A 25,200-nucleotide genomic window follows, 5' to 3' on the forward strand; every position below is an offset into this window, starting at 1 on the left:
ACTGAATGCAACTTTCTTGGGGAAAATGTCTGCTGCTTAGTGAGAGATTTTACATTTTAATTTGTTTCAGGAGGATGTTCTTGAACTGAAGAGAAGGCTTTCCGTCATTGACAGCGAGCTTCGGAAATCTGAACTCAGTCGGAAACATCTGGAAATATCCAACAAGAAGCTGTTGGGATTTGCGCAGGTATACAGTTCTGGCAGCAGGGTCTCGGGATGGTAATATCAAAAACTGCAGTTAAGCAGAAAAAAATAAATATTACTCATGCATAACAACTGTTGAAATAAAACAGAAGTACACTCGTGCCTCACTTAAAACTCACCATTGATTGATCTGAAAATAAAAGTGATATATCCAGCACCCACTAACCACTTGTCCTAGTCAGGACTGCGACCAGGCCAGAGCCTGTTCCAGAATCACTGGACAAAATCCTGGGGGTTATACCCTAGATGGGACACCAGTCCACAACAGAATAGCCACACACACCAAGGGCAGTTTAGCATTACCAACACACCTGAAGTAGATCTCTTTGAACCACACAAACACAGGTAGGACATGGAGACTGCACACCAAGTGCTTTACTCTACAAGCTATACTTAAACATTCGAGGGAGTTTCTTGAGGCCTGGTACTCTTCAGTCAATTCCCTAAACAAACGTACTGATCTGGACCCCATCTACGAGCCAATACGATGCAAGGACCAACAAGGGCCTAACCGGTATCAAACTGGTTCCAGTTTGAAACCGGTAACCGATCAATCAAATCAGAGGAACCGCTCATGCTCAAGGTCACATGAAACCAACCAATCACATCCAAGCTTCAGTCAATGCCACCCATCAAACTATATATAAAGGAGGAAGCAGCCAACACAAATCACACAACTTGTGCACTGATGATGTCATCTTGACTGGTGATGAATTGTTTGCAACATAAATGCTAAGCTTGGTGAACAACCGAACACCTCAACAATCAATCCGAGCTACGAAGACCACCAATATTCTCTGTGATCTTTATACTTAAACCTACACTCAAACAGCCCACACACTATGAGATAGCAGCACAACCTACTGTGCCACCATCCCACCCTCATCCAACACCTTTTTTTTGGTAATTTGATAAACAGCTGGAGGGAAATCTGGGGTGAAACCAGTGCAAGACCATAATGGCTTGGGATCCCCATCTCTATCTCTATATACAGTGGACAGAGCAGCACAGTGGGTAGCACTGCTGTCTCACGGCACCTGGACAGTGCGAGAATGTATGAGTGTGATCTCTTCTTGGTGTGTTTGCATGTTTTTCATGTGGGTGCTTTGGTTTCGTCCCACAGTCCAAGACATACAGTGACAGCCCGCATGAATTTTCTCAATGGGATTAATAAAGTCTGATTTTTAACTGTTATCTCATAATGTCCCTCCAAGCTAGGAGAGTGTTGAGTACAACAAAATTTTCGGACGAAGTTGGGATTTTATGAAATTTCTGAATAAAAGACAGAGATCTTAACCGTCTTGAGTGGCACGAAGCTGACTCCGTACCAACCGACAGAGAGTCAAGACTGGTTTGGAACCAGTTAGTCATTCGTTTAATTTGTGCAGGCTAGTTCTTATTAGGGGGGTGTGGTGGCGCAGTGGGTTTGACCAGGTCCTGCTCTCCAGTGGGTCTGGGGTTTGAGTCCCACTTGGGATGCGTTGTAATGGACTGGCATCCCACCCTGGCTGTGTCCCCTCTTCCTCCGGCCTTATGCCCTATGTTGCTGGGTTAGGCTCCGGCTCCCCTGTGACCTTGTATGGGACAAGTGGTGTCAGATGGTTGGTGTGTGTGTGTGTGTGTGTGTGTGTGTGTGTGTGTGTGTGTGTGTGTGTGTGTGTGTTTCTTATTAAAACTGTTTATATGGCTGAGGAACGTGAGGGCACATGATCCTGCCGCAGAATCCAGGGATGGGAGCTGTGTTGTGAGGACTTGCCTATTAGGTTCACTGCACACATGTGGTTGTTATGTGTTTGTTAGGGTCGCGTGATAAATTAAATGACCACTTGATGGGTATAAATGCCATTATAAACCCATTGTTAGTAGAGTATACATGATCACAACTCGCTCACAATCACAATTGTATATCTGTTGCAGAATGTACACAGAGTCCTGTCCTCTTCCAACTTACCTGGGTCAGAAAATGAGTAAGTAATATGTGCAATTAACGGTACGATTCTAAGCCTCCTGTTGTAAAATAATGACTTCTGTTCATATTTGTAGATTAGAATGACAGTAGTGGCAAGGAGAGGAGGTACATTTCTTCAGGCCAAGTGTCTGTGTTTTGCATTTCCAGGATGTCCCCTGCGGCAGAGGGCCGTGACACTCCTTCCCCCATCGTTGATCCCGCTGCCCAGCTGGCTGCGGAGGCGAAGGAGCTGGTGGACAGAGTGTGCTCCCTCGGCACTGAAGACAGTGAGTAAGAGGTTGCTTCCGGCATTGTATCATCAGTCATGTCATATACATATATACCCAGAAACATATATACCCAAAGGGTTTGCTCACGCATAACCGCTTTTAACCCTCTGCATTCTGCTCTCTTCTCAAGGGGCACAGTAGAGGCTGAATGACAAACTGCGTGTCCTTTTAAAGAATTCTTTCATCATTTGTGAGGTGCAGCATCCCCATTTGCCTACAGACTTAATTATCGAGGCTTCTTTTACTTTCAGGAGTACAGTATGATGTTGAGGACAGCAGCCCAGAAGAAGGGAGGAGCTACACTCCAGAGTAAGTTACCTCATGGATTAACAGTTGATTTCTTTTTTTCCACTGTACTTTCTCTTAGAAGTTGTAATGAGAATGAATATTCCATAATAAAACAAAGCAAATTGTATCCAGTAGAGTTTGCAAAATTGTCAGAAATAAAATAATCCACAAAAAACGCACACAGTCATAACACTTTGCCGAACTAGTGGTATTGGCGTAACTGTTGACATCTGTTTTCCCTTAAAATGGATCACTATGAATTACCATAATTTGTAAACAAAAGCAAAGACGTCCGTGATTTAGATACAAGTGGGAGACACAGGTGTGCACAGCAATACAGTTTGTAGATTTTTTTTTTTTGTCTGTTTGTCTTCTTTGATCTAACAAAGGCATCAGAATTGTCAGCCGGAAAACCGTCAAAAAACATGAAGTCCTCCGTTTTATCCAGTAACCAGGTGAGGCTCTTACAGCAGGTTTTAGCAGGTTTGGCCTTCGCAATGCTGTGCCTCAGTCAGCTGTGTGCGATAGAGCTTCCGCTGATCATGCTGCTAGTTTTCCATGCTCTCCACTTCTCAGGCCTTGCTAACCTCACTACCATCCCCAATGGAGTGCATTGTAGTCACAATAATATGAAAATAATCACAAAATGTATCATACCACCAAGGCAAAAGAGTAATATGATATAATAATCTAATCTTAATATAATAATCTGTAAAGCACACAAATATCGTGATTAACAGACAAATTGGAAATATTTTTGTTGTCCCGTTTTACTCTTCAATAATATTATATGAGGTAACAGTGAGGACAGATACAAGTAGAATCTGTAATCCACAGCTTTGATATAGCAATGTAACTGTTTGGGGGATTCTGTTACTGATCCTTAAATGCACCAATAAAAGAGCTTAAGTATTAGGACAGAAAAGAGGAAACCCAGATATCATTCCTTTTCTGCTCTCTCATGTATTATCTGATTAGCAGAATATTGCACTGATTTATACTGCTCTTAAGTTTCTCTGTAAAAGTAAGCAGAGACAGATCAGCCACATGATACAAACTTTGAAAAAAGCCTTTAGAAGTATTTTATTCTGGCCTTTAAACTCGGGTATTTTTATGGTTTTACATGAGTCATTTTCTTTACCTTGTGTATACTTTTCGCTGGCTCTGTTTTCAGATACTCTGGTTTCCTTCATTCGTTTATATTCTATATTGGGAACACATTCAGTCTGAACTGCCCACAATTTTCTTGTAAAAATCCCGACCGATTAACTATTTTCTGAAATAGCTTTAAAAATTGTTTTCCGCTTTTTGTCATATGGCACTCCAACAAGTCTAACCTAAGTGGTACATATGTATTTCAAATATTAGTGGGTTATTCGATGACCATAATTTTATTTGCACATTTTTTTCAGAATAAAGTCTACTTTTAAATAGATTTGTATTTGTATTTATTTTAGTTATACGTTAAATGATTTTATCATTTTGGAGTCTAATATTAAGTATTTACAGTTCAGTTTGATTCAGCTTAGACAGTATCCCTGATACAGTAATAGCATTTAAATAATCTTTTATGTCTGGCAGTCTGACATAGGCAGCAAGTGTGTGTGTGTCGGGTATGTATTTGTCCAAGAGGATTTGGACTTGACATATTTGCCTCTGTTTCAACCCTAACAGCCAGTCCCAGCCTTATCCCTCAAACCTCCATTGTATAGAGAGTTAAATCATTTAACGAAGTTTCTTCAGAAATGTGTATAAAGGTTTAAGAAGAAAGAAGAAAACAGGTTAGAACAATATGAAAGCAATCCAGTCCATGTCGTAATCGGATGCATTGTCATGCACTGTGAGTGTCCCAGATCTGACAATGGAGGGATTAGCATGGATAGGAACGAATAACCTCCTTCTTTTTATTGAACACAAGTTATGCTTAATATCATATATAATAAAAGGGAATTGTTATTAGGTGAAGCAGTCTACTGAAAATATGCACAGTAAGAACGTCAGTGAGGTTCTTTCTAGATAATCTTGACAAAGTCTGATGGGAGCTGTTAATCCAGAGGAGGGGTAAGCGTGTCAGGAGCAGAAAGGGAGGTGCAAACCAGTGGTTTGAAAATTGAGACATGGAAGCTAAGTGAGATTCTGAAGTGATTTGACAGGGCCAGCTGATATGTGACCGGGTTCATGCATCCAATGTATCTGGTGGCAGTTTTCCAGGACGCTTTCGGAAGCAAGCGTCACGTGGTTAGTCAGACCCTTGATGGAGAAGATGAATGGCTCAGCAGCGAGTAGCCTGCTGGTTCCTTCTGCTTGGTGTGGGCCTGGAGGATCGACTTTTGGAACTAGAGCCAGAACCAGAAACATCACGAGTGCTAGTCATCAATAAGAGGGACACCCACATACTGGATCAGACATTAATGAGAACATCCTAGGTGGTCTGCATCTCCTAAAATTGGCACTACCCCCTGGCAGTCTGCAATGATCACGAAATTTACTTCGTGCAGGTACCCTAGCTGTTCAGACATTTATATCTAAGATGGTAGCTACTTTCACCTTTACTCTTAAAGAAAATGAAAAAGCTAAAATTAAGATTTTGTAGATGTGCCGTAGCTCTGTGCTTCTAAAATGTAAGCTTCATGGATGAAATGAAGTCATAATGTGCCTTTTAATACTGCATCAGAGAAATAGTCAGAAAGGTCATTCTAAACATTTTCTGCTCTATTTGGCATGCTGGCAAGCTCTTAAAATACAAACAGAATATCTATAAATAATGGTACGTTAAGAAAACTATGGAAAAATGTAAACTATGCATGTATGCATGTAAACAATGTATAAAATTGTGCCGATGCAACTTGGCATGTAAACTTAGCAGCTACACAAGTGGATAAAAGGAGTGCATCTGTGGAAATCTTGACCTACAAATCAATGTTTATCGCATAGCCCAGAAAGAACTCATCTAACAGTAAGATTGCTCTAGTTTTTTTTTTTTTTTTTTTCCCACGGCATATATTGCCTAGGAGAGTGTGTTTAGCCTCTGCCTTCTGTAGCTGCAGCTGGAAAACTGACAGTTCAATTATCTAACGGCTACAAGAAGCTGACATCACGTTTGGCAAGATAGCCAATTTGGTCCAAACTGTCACGCTCAAGCCATCCTTTGATATTTACAGACAGGAGCTATGAACAATCTGCCGACTTGCTTGACTCATATTATTGCCAGCCAGATGGATGTTTAAAAGGAGAGGTTTTTCAAGCACGGTATAATAGAGCAGCTCATTCAGTGGTCTCTTCAAGGGTCTTGTAACTAAGTCCAAATGACAGGAAAGCAGAGATTAGTCTCTTCCATCTCCTGCTGTGGGGAGCAGGCTATATAAAAGGCTCGAATGGGGACTGCATGTCAGGTGAGACTGCATACACTTTGGTGTGACACATATCAGCTGGCAAATATTCCTCAGGTATGAATGAGATCTTTTTTATCCAGTGTCTAAACCCTTTAAATGAAGGGTCTCTGTCCTCAAATTACCCTCAGCTTACCTGGAATTTCAAAAGAAAACGCTATTCTGCTATGATGTGGAAAATTCAAGAAAGGAAAATTTAAGGAAGCCATGATTAATATCCATAGCACATTCAATTAGCAATCTCAGCATTTACCTCCTCCTCTGCACCAACTGCTGACTTACTGCTTTTCAGTATGTCCAGCTGGATTACATTTTTGAAAACAAAGTTTTTTCGATAAATTGTTTATAGGCCTTTAATAAATATTTTGCTTATGTATTGCACATTACTAATCATGAAAACTATGAATTAAAGTTTTATCTTGGATTGTACTTAGATAAATGCTTTGAGCATCTTTTTTCTCTAAATGAATATTAGTTCAGTTTTGCTCTAACTGATGTTTATATGCCATTTTTTAATGCTATTTAATACCATTAGTAAATGCTTTCCCAATAGTTCAAGTTTCAAGTTTATTGTCATAGGTACAAGTACCATGTACAAGTATCATGAAATTCTTCCTGAATGCTTCTCCACAGACTATGGACAAAGACAGAGACAATAGAAATACTGCACAAACAAAACAATGACAATGACAGTGAGCAGTGCAACAGCAATAGCAATAAATAATGGTAACAGTAATAACAATAATACCAGTTGACGGCCAGAGAACTCAGAACGTGAGAGCGAGGATGCGAATGCTTAAAGTGACAGTGTAACCTACCAATGTGCTTGGGAGGAGCAGCCCAACTCTAGTTACTAAAGGTGCCACATTGGTGAGTGTGGTATACTCTTGCAGGAGTGGGGTAAAAGCTCTTCCTGTACCTAGCAGTGTGGGTTCGAATAGACCTGAACCTCTTTCCAGGCAGCAGAAAAGAGAAGTGCCCATGCGGGGTGACTGATCTTCATGATGCTCATCGTCTTTCTAAGGCAGCATGTGGTGTAGGTGTCCTGGACTGCTGGTAGCTGTGTGCTGATGATTTCTTGAGCTGTTTTGACCACCCTCTGTAGGGCTTTCTTGTCCTGTATGGAGCAGCTGCCACCCCAGGATGTAATACACCCTGTGAGGACAGACTCCACAGCACACCTGTAGAAAGTGGTGAGGACTGTAGTGGACATCCTGGCTTTCTTCAGACGCCTGAGGAAGTGGAGACGTCGATGAGCCTTTTTGATGGTCGATGCAGTGTGCTCAGTCCATGTGAGTTTGGCAGTGAGGGTGACCCCTAGGAATCTGGAGCTGTTGACCCCTTCTACAATATCCCCTCCCATGTAGATGGGTTCATGAGCCGTATCCTGTTTCCTGAAGTCGATCACCAGCTCTTTAGTTTTACTGACATTGAGAGACAGGTTGTTGTCCTGGCACCACTCTGCCAGGAGCCTCACCTCCTCCCTGTAGGCCGTCTCATCGTTGTTGGTGATCAGACCCACAACGGTGGTATCGTCAGGAAACTTTATGATGGTGTTGGAACTGTGAGTGGCCACACAGTCATGTGTGAACAAGGAATACAGCACCGGGCTCAGGACACTTCCCTATAGATATTATTTGCATAGTTTTTCTTTGTAAATATGAATTAATTAACTGATTGATTGATCGATTGATCGATCGGCCAGTCGGTTGGTCGGTCAGTCGGTTGATTGATTGATTGATAAAACTGTATTGCTCCCAGAAATTATGTTTCACTGCAGGACATTTAGATTAACCTTTATTTATTTAGCAGTTTTCTCCAAATCCACGTACATCTGAGATAAAAATACGAGCGCATTACATCAACAAAAGAAGAGACTTGGATACAGACACATGATTCTAAAGTACAGTTGATTTCTCACCTTCCACCATGTGAACTAATATAAACCACAAGAGTAGCTGCACAGAGGTTTATTCATTATTTAACAATTTCTTCTTGCAAAATGATTAAACATAACCGTTTACTCGTTCATCGTGCGCTTAACAGATCAGCGGAGAAGTGAAGCAGCATATAATACGCAACATACATATACAAAAACATACATTCAGACATATATAGAAGAAAGAGATAAAGAAATTAGTCAGATATGGAGAGTGTAGAGATAACATTTTTGCATGTCCTCTTTTAACTACGTAACTTTGGGTCGATACACAGAAATAACTTCTTCTGTAGAAGTTGACATGAATGAGCAAAAGCAGAATTCATCATTATTGAAATCAAATGCAGTTAGATAACCCTTTCAGACAGTGTAAGTCTCGTTGTATATTCTATTATCCGCTCAGTACAGTTACTCATCTGTTCCGTTGTCGGTTTTTCGGCAGCCCTGCCCCACACAAGGACTGGGGAAATGGTTTACTTCATGGTAGTTTTGCGTGGAGGTGTGGACGGCTGTTCATGTTAGTGATGGTGGATGAGCACATATGGTGTTTGAGTTCTGTCTAGTGCTCATTGTTTGTCTGTCAGCCCACATAAGCAAAAAAGACAAAGGAGCAACACATACACTGCTGGCTTCTCCACACCACGTGGGGATCATATTTGTACTAACTCATAAAAAAGCTTTTTTACAGAGATCATTTTAAAAGTTGATATTTTACAAATGGGGGAGGCGCGGTGGCACAGTGGTGCAGTGGGTTGGACCAGGTCATGCTCTCCGGTGGGTCTGAGGTTTGAGTCCCGCTTGGGGTGCCCTGTGACAGACTGGCATCCCGTCCTGGTGTGTCCCCTCCCCCTCCAGCCTTGCGCCCTGCCGGGTTAGGTTGTGGCTCCCTGTGACCCCGTATGGGACAAGCGGTTCTGAAAATGTGTGTGTGTGTTTTACAGATCCAGATGGTATGTCAGAAAAGTTCCTAATTAAAAAAAAAATACCCTTCTTTCAATCTAATTTGTAAGACAAGACAAGTTTTTCCATACCATGTTTACTCTAAAAACGAATTATAAAAGCTTTGCAGTGTCTGACAGGGTGACGCATATAAGGACAAAATTTTAGAACAGTCTCTTCTTGCCTGTGCTATTTGTTTCGTATTTTCGACCTATTATAGAATTTTTGCCTTCTTTTGCCAGTGATTCCAAAAACATTAACTGTTCTTTTTGTTCTCGTTTTTGTAGTTTTTCTGTTTTTATTATATTTAATAATAAAATATTCATGTGTATATTGTCATTTTATGTGCCAGAAATTGCAAGGAAGACAAATACAGCAAGTCCTTAATTTACAAATGTGAAAGGGACAAGGTATCTGTTAATATCTGTTCAGAAATTTATTCTGTTCTTTTAAACACTGTGTGAAATGTGACTGTATGGTAGTAAGGCATTGCAACAGTCAAGAGATTTGCAATTTTTTCACCCTTTTAAACTTCATCATTCACATTTTCTTTTTTGCAGTAGCTGTGAATCTTTTCTTCTTAGAATTATCAGTGCTTTCAGTGCTTTTCAGACATGCTCTATTGAGGTAAAAAACAGAAATCAATAAGAAATAAATACGCCATAATGATATAACCTGCTGCTGGGAGCTTAGCTTGGGGATGCTGGGAAAGCTGGGACTGCTGCTGACCACTGTGATGATGGTATTTAACTTACACACTTACCAAGGTGCAGTTACCAGTTTTTTTCGGGCATTTTTCAGCCTTGCCTTTTGGTTGGGAGTTTTTTTGTTTTCCTCTCCTCTGTGACCAGTTGTCTTACTTACAGCTTTAATACCTAATATAGCTCTTGTTGTAATGTAGTGCATAACTAACCTTTTATTTGTATTATGTCTTCTGCTCCTTTATTCAACACTCTATGTCACTGTGTGACAAGAGCACTCTATAAAATTGAATTGAATTGAATTGAATTGAATTGAATTGACCATCACTCATTTTACAAATTCCGAGGTATTTTATCTCTAACAGGTGTGGACATACAGTGAGAGGAATGTAAATCAGTAATAGTTTTGGTACACTTAAACGAAGTATGATTTAAGTTGGTTAAACCTTGTTGTATTGTAATAAGAGGTTTGTTACATGTGTTTTTTTTTCAGTAGGTAAAGTATTTATGGAACTGCTTCTGCCATTTAACGGACTGTTTCTTTTTTTCTAGTCACTACAGTTGCCGACCACGATCTTCACCCCTCGGACTTATGAGTAGCAAGCAATTTCTTTAGATTTTCCTGGGAAACTCAAGTATGAAGAGACAAAAGGAACTTTAAACCACTGTAACTGTGAAGCTGCTGTGAAGTTGTATAGGATCTGCAGTGGCTTAATTAGCTATAATAAAAAATAGTTGAGGCTCCAAAGTGGAACTGCTATATTGATTACGACATCAATGCAATACATGAGCATAGATTTTGAAATGCAACTATATGTGTTATTTTAAATTCCATGGCATGTACTGGAACATGTGCTGTTTTTATCTGAAGCAATAAAGTGGACTCACTTTCTGATAGCCTGCAGAAAGCCACCCTAAAAACATTACTGTAAAAAGGAAGAAACACTTCGACAGTGACCGTTGGATGCTCTGTAGTAAAATACTGTATGAATAGGTCGTAGTTGCCAAATTACAGGATGTAATATAACAGCTCTTTTTGGGTGTTCATGTAAATGTTTTTTGCCAAAACATATGTTTGTCATTTTGCATAGTTTTGTTGCAATGGACATCAGAGGAAATTTGAACCTTGTTTCGCTATGTTGTTAGTTCTAAGGGCATCATCTGTACAGCGATGAACACTGCGTCCTCAGCTTATGAACGTGGTTGGGAGCGAAAGTCTATTTGAAATTAGTTCCGTCTGTAATTTCAACACCAATTTTACCTCTGTGTCACAATGAATAAAAGCATTACAACTATTATGTCCCTTGATTTATTGAAACCCTAGGTTCTATAAAAATTTTGGAAATACCTGTTATACCAATAAATATTTTATGAGGCTTTTAATTGGAAAATTTTCTCAGTTTTGAGCTATTTTAAAATTAAAACTAATTTTGAAAAAACTGACAATAAAAATACATTGTTTCCACATCCTATTCAATCCGGGTAGTTGAGGAATTAATCTCCTAACCATGTGCAACATTTGTCACCTTGTTACTGGCATCCAACACTCCTAAACAGCAGACACAGGTGTAAACATTGTGAAGTGAGTTCACTTAAGGTGGGCACACGCTAGTCTTTGGGATCATTTTACTGACACCTATTGCCTGGGGTTATGAAAATAGATCACTTTCTCTGAAAACAGATAAGAGTAGACACACACATACACACACAGTCTGAAACCGCTTGTCCCAAGTGGGGTCGCGGCAAGCCGGAGCCTAACCCGGCAACACAGGGCGTAAGGCTGGAGGGGGAGGGGACGCACCAAGGACGGGACGCCAGTCCATCACAAGGCACCCCAAGCAGGACCCGAACCCCAGACCCGCCAGAGAGCAGGACCCGGCCAAACCCGCTGCACCGCTGTGCCCCCATAAGGATAGACAATAAGTAAAAAGAAATATATTTGTGTCTTTAAAAAAGGGTAACTTGGCCTTTTGTGAGATGAAGAACCAGTGTACTTGAGTGAGTGACCAAAAATGTTCTAGATGGCTCATAATTTATGCAGATGTTTCAGATTCATTCCAGGGACTGCTCCTTTGTTTTTACGTATAAACTGTTTTACTGAGGTTAAAAGGAGATATACTTGAGATATACTGTACGTTACACTTTTAAATTTGACATCTTCCATGGATCTCTGAAGGCAGCTTACTGAGTATGTGAAAGTTACGGCTAATGTTCACAAAGAAGCATTTGTTCCCAAGGCTATCTGAGAGGAGAGGTAAAGAATTGCATGTATCTGACAGTTATATAGAATCTATAAGCTATTACGTAATGAATGTAGTACTTTAACACGGAACAGATGAAAAGTGTTCACCGAGTGCAGCGCAAACAGGGAAGACCTTAGGCATGTACAAGTTGGTGTAAAAATGTGTCACTATGGGGAACTGCTTGGAGGTGGTAAAGGAGGATGTATGTGGGTGAAAAAAGATTTCAGCTCATATCTCTAAGAGCTGAACAAGGCTTTAACATATTCATACTTTCTAGTCATACTATAAGAAACATTCTTCATATGAAATGGAAAAGTATGTTACATATTTTCTTTATTCATATTACTAACTGCAGAAGCCTTCAGAACTGATATTAATCCATTTATTGCTTGTTGTCTGTGTGTGTGTGTGTGTGTGTGTGTGCGTGTGTGTGTGTGCCCTAGCCATTCCTAATTTTATTAAGGTGAAAAATATGGTCTTACACATCTCTTGTGTATTTTTATTGATGAAACAAGTCCTGGAAATACATATTTGATGGCAGTGATAGAATTGTGCTAATTTTTTTGAGAATAAGGTTTGCAAAATGTCAATTGTAGGATGCATGAAGATGCCCGATTTTCTGGGTGGCAGCATGACTAACACCACAGTGATACAGAAGAATGTGACGTTGCGCTCAATGCCAAGAATGAATCACTAATTAAGTCAGTTGGACCTCTGTAGGTGCACAGAATAAGGGCAACTGGCACTGATTAACTGTTATGAAATTATACAGCTTCCTTATTTTCTCTATAGCATCTGTAGATTCTTAGGGTTCATATGTACAAAATGTTGAGGAGGCGATTCACTGCAGAGCTGTTTAAAATTTTAGAACCCGCAGCACAATTTCTATCTATAGAAGGCCATGGTACATGTTTTAGTTTTATATTCATTTAGAAAATATCAAGTTTTCCCAGAAAATTAATGCACCCTTCAGATTTCAAGTTTTGGAGTCATTGCTGTTGTACCATTGGTGTGGACACTAACGCTGTTATTGCCAGTTTGATGCATGCTAACTAAAATGATCTCTGGGAAGCTTTCACTTTACATGTTCATTCACTGAAAAAAAAAATAGTTTGTTGGATTTACTCGAATTATGGACATTGGTTCCACATAATTAGTTTGGGTTCACAGTATCCTACACATTCACATGGTTCAATATAATAATTTTATTTTAATCACATGTATTTTAATAAACTGTACATGCTCTAATTAAGTTATCCTAACATAATTCAGTCATGTTGACTTAACATCATTCTTTTATATTCAGATACATGTTTGAATCATGTTATTTTTATGTAATCTAATCACGTCATCTTTACATCATTACCTTTGTTCAGTTTTAATGGTCTATGTTGTTACTCAATATATTCCATTTTATTTTCAATAAAACAAACAGCTTTAAATTCAAAGGCTTTATTTCATTAAGTGAGGCATCTGTCCTAATAGCAATATGAGCAATACTCTTAAATGCATTGCAATGTGAGAGAGATTAGCTCTTAAGGGATCATGCTTATCGAAACTTAGTGTAAATTACATCGCTTTAACAGGTCAATTGGCAACAGTGACTTAAAGCAACTTGTATCTGAAAAGATGTAAAAAATGTACTGATGATGCACACACACACAACCATTTTTACAGCTTATTAACTCTTCCGTCATGAAGGCCACATACATCATAAACATTTTGTTAACACAACCATAAGCAACATAAGTTACACCTCATATTTCTGCATAAACATTAATTAAACTGCACGATTCGCACGGCCACAGTCGCGACTACCGCGCTCGCCATGAACTGTCGCGACTATCGCGATCAACTGTCGTGACTGTCGCGACTATCACGACCACTCTCGCGACTATCGCGATCGCCGACAGTTGCGCGATAGTCGCGACAGTTGATCCGATAGTTCAACGCACGCGCGCTCGCTCACTTTGCAGTTGCTCCCGCGCAAACGAAAAAAAAAAAAAAAGGAAAAAACTCGCAGAAGCAGAGACAAAAATACGTGAGGAAAAACTTGATATTTCTTGAATACAAGCTAAATGGGCAGCGTTTCAGCAGAAGTCCGTCTGATTTTTTTCCAATAGAAATTAAGCTGTGATAAATCTTAGTGGAAACACGCATTCGCAAACAGTTGAGATTCGGAACATGATTCTGAAGCCAACATTTTGATTTTCTGTCTTGTTTTTCTTTGTCATCTCGAAAAGAAGCTTGAGGTTTTCTCCTTCTTTCGAGAAGACAGAAAATACATGTATCCCTATGTCATCTGCATAACGTTTTTAATTATATTTATTATTAATTACGTGTCATTCATATATATTTAAAAGTGATAGAATGTTAAACTATATAATAAATTATAACTATATATAATACAATATACTATATAAATAGATATATATTTTTAATGGAGCCTCCCTTTTTCAGTTCAGTTTCAGCAATACACTGACCCAACAAATATTCTTCACACAGTCCCAACACAGCTGGATTAAGTAAACGTAGATGGATTGTACACGATGAAATTAAGATGAGATAAAACGCAAAAGAATTGTGTTGCATTAACTAATTTTAATTAAGTAAACTGAACAACAAGCAGTAAAAATCGTGTTGAGTGAACACCATGGCATGTGTTAGAACTGTCTAAATAGACTGGAACATTTTATTGCATCGTGGTCATATCACTTTTTGATGACTGTGTTGAATTTCACTTTATGCAATATAATTATGTTCTCATGTCAAACATACATATATTAAGTTGATTGTAAATGCATTGTTTCATTATTTTCAGTAGAGCTACTTTCCATTTTTTTCAGTGTTGTCTGTTAAAAATGAATGACTGTCCTCCTGTAAAGGTGGCACGGTGGCGCAGGGGGTTGGACCGGGTCCTGCTCTCCGGTGGGTCTGGGGTTCGAGTCCTGCTTGGGGTGCCTTGCGATGGACTGGCGTCCCGTCCTGGGTGTGTCCCCTCCCCCTCCAGCCTTCTGCCCTGTGTTGCCAGGTTAGGCTCTGGCTTCCCGCGACCCCGAATGGGACAAGCGGTTCAGAAAATGTGTGTGTGTGTGTGTGTGTGTGTGCCCTCCTGTAGGGATTTGTACATCTTTCATGAATGGCTGTCACTCCTGCTACCTCCATGCACTACACACTCGGCCTTAGAAACGCAAACACACACTGCTCTGTATTAAGAGTCTGACCACAGCTTTGGTCAGCAGGTGGCATAGTGGTTACAGTCCACCTCCTCTGCTTTGAATCCTTGTCCTACAGTAGGTTCCTCAAGGTACTGACCCTCAACTGGGATAGAAAGAGTACCTTGCTGTATGAATGGGTAAATCACTGTAAAGCTGATTATGTTCTATTGTAGCTCACCTTGGCTTGGACAAAGGCGTCGATTGAATAAAGGTTAATAATAACAAAAGAGAGTGTGTTCCACTGATGTATGGATGAGTTACCCAGTGTAAGTAGTGTATCTAGCAGTGTAAGTCACCGCGGTGAATAAAGGTGTGTGGGCTGGTAACACTTAGTCTAGTACATGATAGAGTTCATTGATTGAAAGTCGCTTTGAGAAAACACGCGTCTGCTAAAATAAATGTAGATGTACAAAAGCCGTGAAGTTAGTGCATGTATTCGCAGCAAATTGTTTCAGTGTTTGTTCATAATATTTAATTTCTTTGAAATATCAAGCGCAGCTGCCGAATACACGGCGCTGAATACTTTTGTCTACGCGAAGGAGTGGAGACGGGAGCAGCCGGCGTCGCTTATTGGGCGGGGGGGGCGCGTGCGGCTGTGCGTGGTCGCGGCCGGCTCCGCTGCTCAGCGAGTGACGTCACGACGCGCGGCTACGGGCGCGCGCGATACGGCGGCCAGAGGGGACGCGGGACGTAGGCGCTCGGAGTCCTAATGGGAGGAGAGGCGCGGCGCGGCGCGGGTCTCCGGTAGCGGCCGTGTGCGGGTCCGGCGCGCGAAGAGCTGGGCGTCTTTGCGCTCCTCTGCTAGCTTCCCGAATTTATTTATTTATTTTCGTAATTATTTATATGTATTTTCTTTTTTTGTTAGGAGCAGAACACTAGCGATGGCTCCTAAATCAGCTGAGTTCTGTGGACCGGCGTGTTGCTGGCAGCAGGGCTGACGCTGAGTAGTCGTGTATGAGACTGAGAGCCAGAGAGAATAATATGTAAATGTGCGTGTGATATGAGTGAAGTCGTTCCCAGGCCGAACGGAACTCATGATAAATGCACTTGTAGTTGCTGTCTGACGCGTGGAGGAGGAAAAACCAGCGAGCAGCCGCGTTCGAGCGCGTGAGGGAAAGAAGGAAGGAAGGAAGGAGCGGGCGCGCGGTGCCTGGACGCCCCCCGCGACGCCAGGTAGGAGCGCGCCTCTCCTCGCTCCCGCAGCCTCGTCCTGCAGCACACATACACATACAGCCTCCTGAGCCTCCCCACCGGGTTTCGGCGTTTCAGCGCCTTGGCTTGTTTCTCACACATTCACATTGTAGCCTCGATCCGCCCGGCGGCTGCTGAACGCGCGAGGCGCGTTGATTGAAACGATCCTTCGTATTTTGACATGATCATGATCATGCAGGTTATATGGAACAAGTGCAGGCAAAGGTTACATTGTCAGCGATTTACTTTCGCATCTTGAACATGTTACGGCACCTTCACGAGCCCCTCTCCGGTTGTTGAAGCCGTCTGATAATATGTATCTATCGTTCACTTTAACTTATGGGGATTTAATCTGTTTCGTTCATTGAAAACGATGCGAAAATGTCAATTCACTCCGAACACCGTATCAGCCACATAGATAGATACTGTACTACGTGTCTCTCTCACCCCGCCTATAAATAGAAGTGTCACCTATATAAAATTTTCTTAGGCTCCCAAAATAAAGTGCAGCGGGTGATGTGTGAGATACACTCCTATACACAGCAACAGGGAGACCTGTTTTTTGCAGTGTGTGTGTGACTGTACATTAACTGTACTGGTAACATTCCAGCTGAGAAACTAAAAAGACACGAAATGCAAGAACTCTTGTTTGAAGTTATAATAATATACTGTACACTAAAAAGGTTAACTGACAGTGGAAATACAAAATATAAATATAAAAAATAAATTCATAATAAAATTGTGCATTCGTGCATTATAGGTTTATTTTGGTGACAGGTGTGAGGAAATTTAAACGGTGATACATTTTGCTCTTTCGAACATGAGAAATAGGAAAATGTGCGTAAATGCTGAAAATGGACTTGGATCAACTGAGATGTGATGAAAGCTGTTTGGTGAACCTGTCCCTCAAAAGATGGCCAGTAGAAGAGTCCGTAAGGGTGCCTTGGTGCTCAGACCCCCCCCCCCCCCCCCAGCTGTGACAAGGGGACGAAGGAAGGGAGAAGTGTCCCCTAGAGAAGTATGTCCACCCCGTTCTTTGTTCAGAACTTCAGTGCGTACTGACAGTATTTTGGTCTTGTCAATACCTGGCAAGAATACACTCTCGGTTGGTTGGTCCATGGTATAACCTCTTAACTTTCCCATAGTCCTCATAGCTGAAGTGCCCTCACACCCTTATAAATTCCTGGTTCTGCTCGTAGTTCCGATGGCACCAGTTCCTGTAGGAACGGGAAAAAAAAAAACGAAGACAAACGCATGTCAGTAGCTGGTGGATGGTGGTGGATTGCTGTGGGTGGACAGCTTTGAATTCACAGCTCTGGAATAGTTCTGCAGAAATCTGCGCGCTGTTCTTAGACAACAGGTTTCTTAACGTGATGTCGCTTTAAATTGCTGTGTCACGTCCCTCTTCTCACACTCAGACCAGTACCGCGAGGGATCGACAGCCGTGTACAACTTTGTCGGTGTCCTTCTCAAGTCGCCTTTTGACGGAGCGTGTCCTGCGCCCGCGTTACTGGAGATGGAAGTCGGGCCGTGTTGTGGGACGCGTCTGATTTTTCAGGGCCTCGCGGCTCCGCTGTGTTATCTCTGCATGCGACACCTCGAAACGAGTGGGATGAAGGCGCACCTCACCGATATTCAGATGCGTTTTATTGTTGCAGCCAGGCGTTCGGGGGTGTACGGTTCCTTGGGCCCATGCCATACTTCCGCACATTGGTTTCTTGAGAACACAGTGGACTCATCAGACCATATCGCAGTCGTTCGCCGCACAGATAATGTGCGAATTCCACGCTGCTCACATGGACACAAGCAGACATCATCGTGTACTACATGTGTTTCGTGCATCATGTGCGCGACCTTGCCGTGTGGTTCCTTGCAGGTTTTACCGATGTAAACCATAGCGCTCATGGTTTCCCGCGACGCTGCTGACTGTGAGTCACGTCTCTCTGTTCCGGAGCGTGTGATCTGGCGGCCGCCGTTTCTGAATGAAGATGTCTGTCTTTACCTTCTTCACGCTGAGACCTCCACCTTTGATGCAGCTCCCCGTGAAGCGATTGCAAGTTGCAGTCCTAGTCGCCCGATTCCATGCCGGAAACGCGCCACGTGCCACCCGGGCTCGGTCGTAGTGTTGGGCTGCGGTTGTAGTTGCTTACGCGTCGCTTGCAAATAGTCATCTTCGTGTTTCGCGTGCCAGTCACATGTGTGTGGAGCCACATGCTTTGCCTACGCATTGCATATACAGTGTCTCCTTGTGTTGCTTTTTCCAGTACTGTCTGCATGTTAGCCTTATAAATGAATGTGTCTTTAGAAATTCTGTCATTTATGTATTCCTTGGTTGACTTTAAGAAGTTTTTCTTTTAAATTTATAAAATGTATAAAAAAAAGTGTGTGTTAATGTGAAATGCAGTGAAAACGCAGTGTAAACCCCCTGTTTTTCTCGGTATTTGGCGGCGTCGACAATCGCAACGGACGCATTTACACGTCTGCTTTTATCAAAAAGTATACAGAGCATAAAAAGAAAATGACCGCTTGATTTTGTTTGCTGTTTTGACACGAACGAAACACGTTAGAGCTGAGCGAAATCCAGAATTTTACAGTGAGCTGGCGCAGATTTGCTATTTAGTCTTGTAGAACTGTGCATAAATAACGAACACGTTCGATATTATGAATTGTGCGCTGCTACACAACCTTTTTTTTGTTAAATAGCATGAATCGTGTTCATACGTGCTTTTTTTGTTCAAGATTTTACTTAATTGCTGGACAGGCCCATATGTGCCGACTTCTTGCGATGCCAGGCCAGGGTGTTCCGGGCAACATATGCTTGTCTGATAAAATTAGTGTTTCTAGGCAGTCTAGAGCAGATGTCACTCATTTGCCGCATGCGAAAACTAATGTACGGTATCAGTTTGAGAAAGAATCTCGCTTTTCACCGCACTCGTTTCGGTTGGGGAAATGCTTACTGTGCACATGGTTCATCTTCCTTGAGTCCCAGTGTGAGTTTCCAAAAATAAGTGCCAGTAATCTCAAGGAAGCCTTGGCACTTTAGTAGATTATAAGTGGTTATAGCATTTCGCGACATCAGGGGCATAGAAAGAAAGCCATATGCGCCGTAGTGCGTCTCGGAGCATTTATTGTTATGCTTGTACTGATAATTACTTTTTAAAAAAGATGCTGATTTTTAATGTGATTTCGTTTCACGAAGAAGTTGGAAAAGCATGACTGGGTTTATTTTTCCCCCCCCCTTTACTTCTTTCTTCTTCTAGGAAGTTTTGCGAAAGGGTTTTAAATGCATTTCTGAGTAATTTGGGACTGTAACAACACACTCGGAGGAAGAACACAGCATATGCTAACTGCTTTTTTCCCTGATGCTTTTTGTCATTGTACAGCGAACATGGTGCAAAAATATCAGTCTCCGGTCCGAGTCTACAAGCATCCCTTTGAAATGGTGATGGCGGTGAGTATAATTTTCTTACATTGTCTGATATACTGTATATTTTCCCAAACACAAATTATCTTTGTAATGATGATGATATGATATACTGATCTAGCTTTCATAACCCAAAGGTATCGGTCAGTCTGAGCACGTTGTTGTTGGTTAATGTTATTATTGCGTTGCTTTCATCCAGAGCGTTTTGCAACTTCACACACACTTCTTCACCTTCATGCACAAAGGCAGCGTTGTGTAAGCCTCCCACCTCCCACCCCCCACCGCCACGAGACGGTAGAAGGTCTGGTTCGGTCGCAGGAGCAGCTGCTCTCCACTCATTCCCAGCACATGAGTACCACTCATTTCGGTTCCTTCGCATTTAGCGAGCGCATCTGCCTCCCAACATCTGGCACCAAAAATGGGCACTTCTATGGCAACTCTTCCAGGCTCACACTTGAGTGAAATCATGCACTCGTAGCCAGGTTAATTAAAATTCCGACTGGTGCTCCATCACGCTTTATTTTGACTGAAGAGCGTTTACAGATGAACATCCCTCCTGACAATACACCGTAATTTCAATTTCGCAAACTGCTGCTTCCTGGAGTTTTGTCTTTTATACTCTCAAAACATGATCGCAGTGAAATAATAATAATAAATGAAAATATTATGGTCGGGGAAGAACAAGGTGAGTCAAAACGGTAAGACCGCCACTGTCGCAGGGCTTCGAAAATGACATGCGGTACGTTTAAAAGTGTACGTCGGGATATGTTGCGGGCGCCTCTGCGGTGTCATTAATTCGGACGTCCTAGAGTCCTGCTCGCAGCTGGTAGCAAGTGGCCACAACTTGAATAGGTAGGAATACAAATCCGTTAACAAGCGTTCCTTTCGGCACGCGCGGTATTCGGTAATGTGCAAAGTGATTTAAGAAATGGCAAATATGCGAGTATTTTTACCACCACCCACCCCCCAAGTGCACTACAGAAGGGTGTTGTTGAGATAGAGGAGGCAGCTGGGAACCCGGCATGATTGAAGGCGATTGTTGTCCGGGGCCGAGCCGCAACCCTCGCTCTGTCCAGGCAAAGGGCGTCGGAGGACAGAGCCACAACTGGAGGGTGAAAATGTTTCACCCCGTCATTAATGTCACGCTGTTCTTTGGTTGGAGAAGATAATTATTCCCGGTCTTCCCTAAAAATACCCCACTATGTTCCTGCCCCCAATCCCAATACGCTGACATGGTGTGATTTCCCAAAGTTGCAGCGAAACGGCGGTGCGGTTTCGCACTACGAGTGTGCCGAAGCTCTGCGCCGAGATATAGCACGTAGATGTTTGGCGCCGACTGGCACACTGTGCCAACGTGCAATAAGAGGCCAAGAGATTTGGTTATTGAATTCAAGAAATCCAAGATGGCCAAGTGTTACTTAGAAGATCAGGTGGCCGCGCAGGGTTGCGTCGATCTACGGCCACAAGCAGTTAGATCTTGTGTCGGGAGAAGATCGGGTTGCGCCAAATTAATGCTGCTTTAGATTATTTAGCGTGCTCTTTCATGGTAGTTGATTATAAGTCTATAAATTTCACTCTGATGATGTCTGTCCATCTCTCCTGTCCCTCCAAGCCAGTTTTGGCATTTTTGGACTTGATTTTCACCGTGACCCTGATTTCAGAACTCGTTACTGAAAAGGGATAAAAAAGTTTTTTTTTTTGTAACCATCGGACGGTATGTCTCCATGGCAGCATTGTTTGGATATTTAAAACGTATTTTAACTTTGTTTTTGTTTTTAATACCGTTCTCTTCTTACTTGCTAGCAGATGATTTTGATCAAAAAACTGTTTATCTGGTTTTAATTAGATGCTGTATGACCTTAGCTACTGCGACTGATGGTTTTATGGTATGAAATTTCTGCTGGCTGTGCGGAAGCCCGCAATTATTAAATCAGATCGCATTGATTAGATATTGGTCAACATTGTGGTTGTTATTTGCCCAATTCTCTGCTGTCTGCATGCAGAATGGTGGATAGTGCAGTGTCTTGTACAGCTACATGCTTGTACTCTGTACTACTGTAGATAATCTGTCTTTAAATGTGGCACTAGATTAGGAATGTAATGCAAAGAATAGAGGTACAGCGTGACGTTTGTGTTCTATTATTATCCGGCTGGTATGACTGTTTTCATTGAGGGGTTGAGCCTGACTGACCCAATTTCTCCTTACGGCTCTCTTTTGTTTGGCAGAGTCCTCAGTGACCTTGACGCACTTTACGCTAAGACCTCAATTCAAAGGCTTGTCTAAAAAAGAGAAAAATTCCCCAGAGGAATGTACTGTAAGTCCAAATTGTACCACGAAAAGCTCTTCCTTACGTGGTTGAGGTGAGCAGTGGCTCGTGGTGGGTGTCAGATGCATCGTGCACGTGCAAGACGCCCAAATTACATTGTTTCGGAGCTGCGGTTTTCTCACCATGTTATGAGGCTGTGGCCCCTGGACCGGGAGCCTCTGTTGCCGTGGACACGCTCCCATCACGTTCCCCGGGAAACCAGCCAGGGCAGCAGCTGCCCGCTGCACGTTGTTTATGTATTCCCAAGGGGCGACCCCAGGAGAACGTGACCGCGAAGGGGGCTACGTCCACTCGTCCAGATTACTTTTAAACACATTTAACGGACATCTGTGGCTCACACCTGTAGGAAATCGGCATTGCGTTGAAGAGCACCGAAGGAGGTGCTACCTGGTCGGTGCCAACCTTTTCTGCAATATCTCATCACCTCTTTTCATTAAATGTTGAATGTGCTGGAAGGTTGTACCATAGAGTGTCATGACAGCACATGCACATTTTTTTCTTTAAATGATTCAATGGCACGCATATACATACCAACCGCCACCTGTAGACTGACGATTCGGTTGGTATCGGGCACGTCTGACCACGTTCTGCCCGTACAGCGTTCCGCCCTCATGTTCAGCAGCTCCAAGGGCTTGTTTGAAACACTGGAAGGGTTTCTGTTAATATTTATACAAGGTTTCTGGGTGAGCTGTTAAGGTGATGTGATACCTCCTACCATGAACACTTATTTCGTGCAGATTTCAGAACGTTAGCTGTTCGGGATTGCCGCTCGTACTCGCTCAGACCGAGCCGATCGTGCCGGACGTGAATGGCGGTGCGATGGCACAGCTTTCATTAATTTGGGAGTAGCATTTCGTAGAATTCTGCTCTTGTAAAAATAATGATTTTTGGTTATGGTCTGCAGTTTTGAGGGAAAATGCTATTACCGAATTGGTATCTTTCTAACCTCAACGCTGATATTTGTTTGTTTAGCTGAGGCTTTTCTCCAAAGTGACCTACAGTGTCAAGCTGCTTAAAGTGATTTACTCATTCGTACAGCTGGGTAATTTTACTGGAGCAATTCAGGGTAAGTGCCTTGATCGAGGGTACTAAGCAGGCAGTGGGGTTCTAACCTGGTTCTTTCCATTGCAAAGCAGCAGCTTGAACCGCAACGCTTCAACTGCGACTCTTTAAAATAAAAAACATGGTATAAAATATCCCATATCTAGTTGGTAAAAGTCCCTTCAAAGAGCTGCTCCCCGTATTCAGCAACCGGACCGAAGAGATGCAGTAAAGTCTCAGCCTCCTGTTATTAAAGTGTCCAACACAACCGTTTGTTGCTGGAGCCACGGTAAATGGAGACTGTGATTAATGTATGTTCTTGGTGCTTTTATTCTTTACTATGATGGTTGAGGATATGTCTATGAATTGTAAGTTTGAAAGTTTTTTTTTTCTTATCCCTCACAGTCAACAGTCACAATGAGACCCCGTTTGAATGAGTTGTCTGAAGAACGTCATTATCATTCGAAGACCCTACAGCAGCACAGAATGAGTCTTTTGTGAGCTCGGTGGTGCCAGCAGTATCGCTTTTCAAGTGCCGCCCATATCCTCTTTCCTAATTAAAATAATATGTGGGCCACCCTTTTACTTATCACTCTTGCTTGCCGGGTGGTGGCGCTATTGAGAGCCAACGGTCATGTCCATACTGTGGTGGTGTCCCCTCCTCTGTGTGCCCTCTTCTCTTAGGACTCAGATTGTCGGTAAGAAAGCTGTGTATTGCTGGTGGGGGGGGAGGGCATTTTGCAGAAGTGCCAAATTTTGCCTTCAGGTTTTGTCCTGTGCTGTTGACGGAATGTGCTTCACACTGGGATAAATCTGTCCTCTAGTTCAAAGATCATGGAAGGATTGCTTTAGGAAGTCTTTGTTGCTTTTAGTTACGTAAGGACACATATTTTGGCCAGTCACTTGGATATATTTGTCGCTGAACATTTCTTGAAGCAGGCATTTGTTCCAGTGCGCAGTGCAGTATGGGCATGATTTGGAGAAGACGACCACTAAAGAACTGGAGATGCTGGCACTCCGCAGCGATGGGGGAATTGCCCCAATGTGTCCGCACTGCACCCTGCTCCCGCGGCTGAGCCGAGCAGAAAATGAGCCCAAGGACAGTTGGCTCCCCGACGCTGGTCTCCAAGTGCCCTACACTTTCATCACATGATGCTAACTGCCCTAGCTGCGCCGATGCTTCCGTTACCATGGTGACTGTGGCAACAGACCCGCCGCCGCAGACGGCGCTTGCAGCTTTTAATGAGCTTGTCCGCGCTTCGACTCCCAGCACGAGGGCTCCGTACGGATGGGACTCTGCTTCAGGGGTGGTTGCAGCAGGAAGCAACAGGGGCGGTTAGAGGAAAACAAACAGGAACCCATCCTCCCCTGACCCACATACATTTGAACCAAGAGCGTGTGCAAGTTGAGAAAATAAAGTCCGCCGGGAAAGGATAGTGTCACTGCAAACTCCATGGGAGAAACGTTTTGTAAGGAAGTCTTATCAAAAGTTATTGAAGTCGTACATTGTAAAGTCTAGTGTTGCACATGAAAAACCGATATATGGAATTATTGCACACCTATTATGTCAGATGAGCAAGACTGGTTATCATTAAATAAGTATTTTGTGGTAAAACTAAGGGACGCATGGGGTTCAAATGCATTCAAGCAACATTGTACGCGTGGGTGTGTGCGCGCGAGCGATTCTGTTAACCAGGTATCGTTTAACATGTAGCTCAGCCTGTGAAGGTTACCTGACCCTGTTATGTAAAATTTCCAGAAAATAAATAACAGGAAAATAGCCCGGCTGTTCTTTTGAGCTCCAAAAATAACGCCGTGTAACCTGAACCCATTATCCTGCCCAACAAGTCACGCTGTTTTCATAGGCGGTTGTTTTTAATGAATGCTCAGTTCATTTGAAATAGATTTCCTGTTGCGGCTCCATGGTTGTTTTTTAATAATTGTTTACCGAACGCCCCCAAATTTATTCATCTTAACAAAAGGTTTCAAATTATGAGTGCGATAATTTCTGTGCAGTTTTTAGTCTTTTTATTCTCTCTACAGAGGGGGTGCAGTGGC

At 42.4% G+C, this 25,200-nt stretch overlaps 2 protein-coding genes across 5 annotated transcripts in view; both read left to right on the forward strand.

Moving 5' to 3' along the window:
* The window catches only part of LOC108926686 (syntaxin-binding protein 4-like), a 39,828-nt gene extending 28,886 nt beyond the window's left edge, over positions 1-10,942 (forward strand). Inside the window, exons 18-22 of the mRNA XM_029246907.1 lie at positions 71-187; positions 2,122-2,171; positions 2,321-2,439; positions 2,694-2,751; positions 10,251-10,942. Of these exons, the coding sequence (XP_029102740.1) occupies positions 71-187; positions 2,122-2,171; positions 2,321-2,439; positions 2,694-2,751; positions 10,251-10,314 (408 nt within the window). The 3' untranslated portion in view covers positions 10,315-10,942. The remainder of the gene's footprint in view (positions 1-70; positions 188-2,121; positions 2,172-2,320; positions 2,440-2,693; positions 2,752-10,250) is intronic.
* Positions 10,943-13,953: 3,011 nt separating this feature from the next.
* LOC108926953 (SEC14-like protein 5) overlaps positions 13,954-25,200 on the forward strand; it is a 28,595-nt gene continuing 17,348 nt past the window's right edge. For 2 of the 4 annotated variants that reach the window (XM_029247066.1, XM_018739972.2), the window contains exons 1-2: positions 16,008-16,332; positions 19,734-19,801. In XM_029247066.1, coding sequence (XP_029102899.1) covers positions 19,739-19,801 — 63 coding nt within the window. In that variant the 5' untranslated portion in view covers positions 16,008-16,332; positions 19,734-19,738. The other 2 variants (XM_029247067.1, XM_029247068.1) reach the window with 2 other exon arrangements.

This window comes from Scleropages formosus, chromosome 20 (assembly GCF_900964775.1).
Source record: "Scleropages formosus chromosome 20, fSclFor1.1, whole genome shotgun sequence".
Taxonomy (NCBI): Eukaryota; Metazoa; Chordata; class Actinopteri; order Osteoglossiformes; family Osteoglossidae; genus Scleropages; species Scleropages formosus.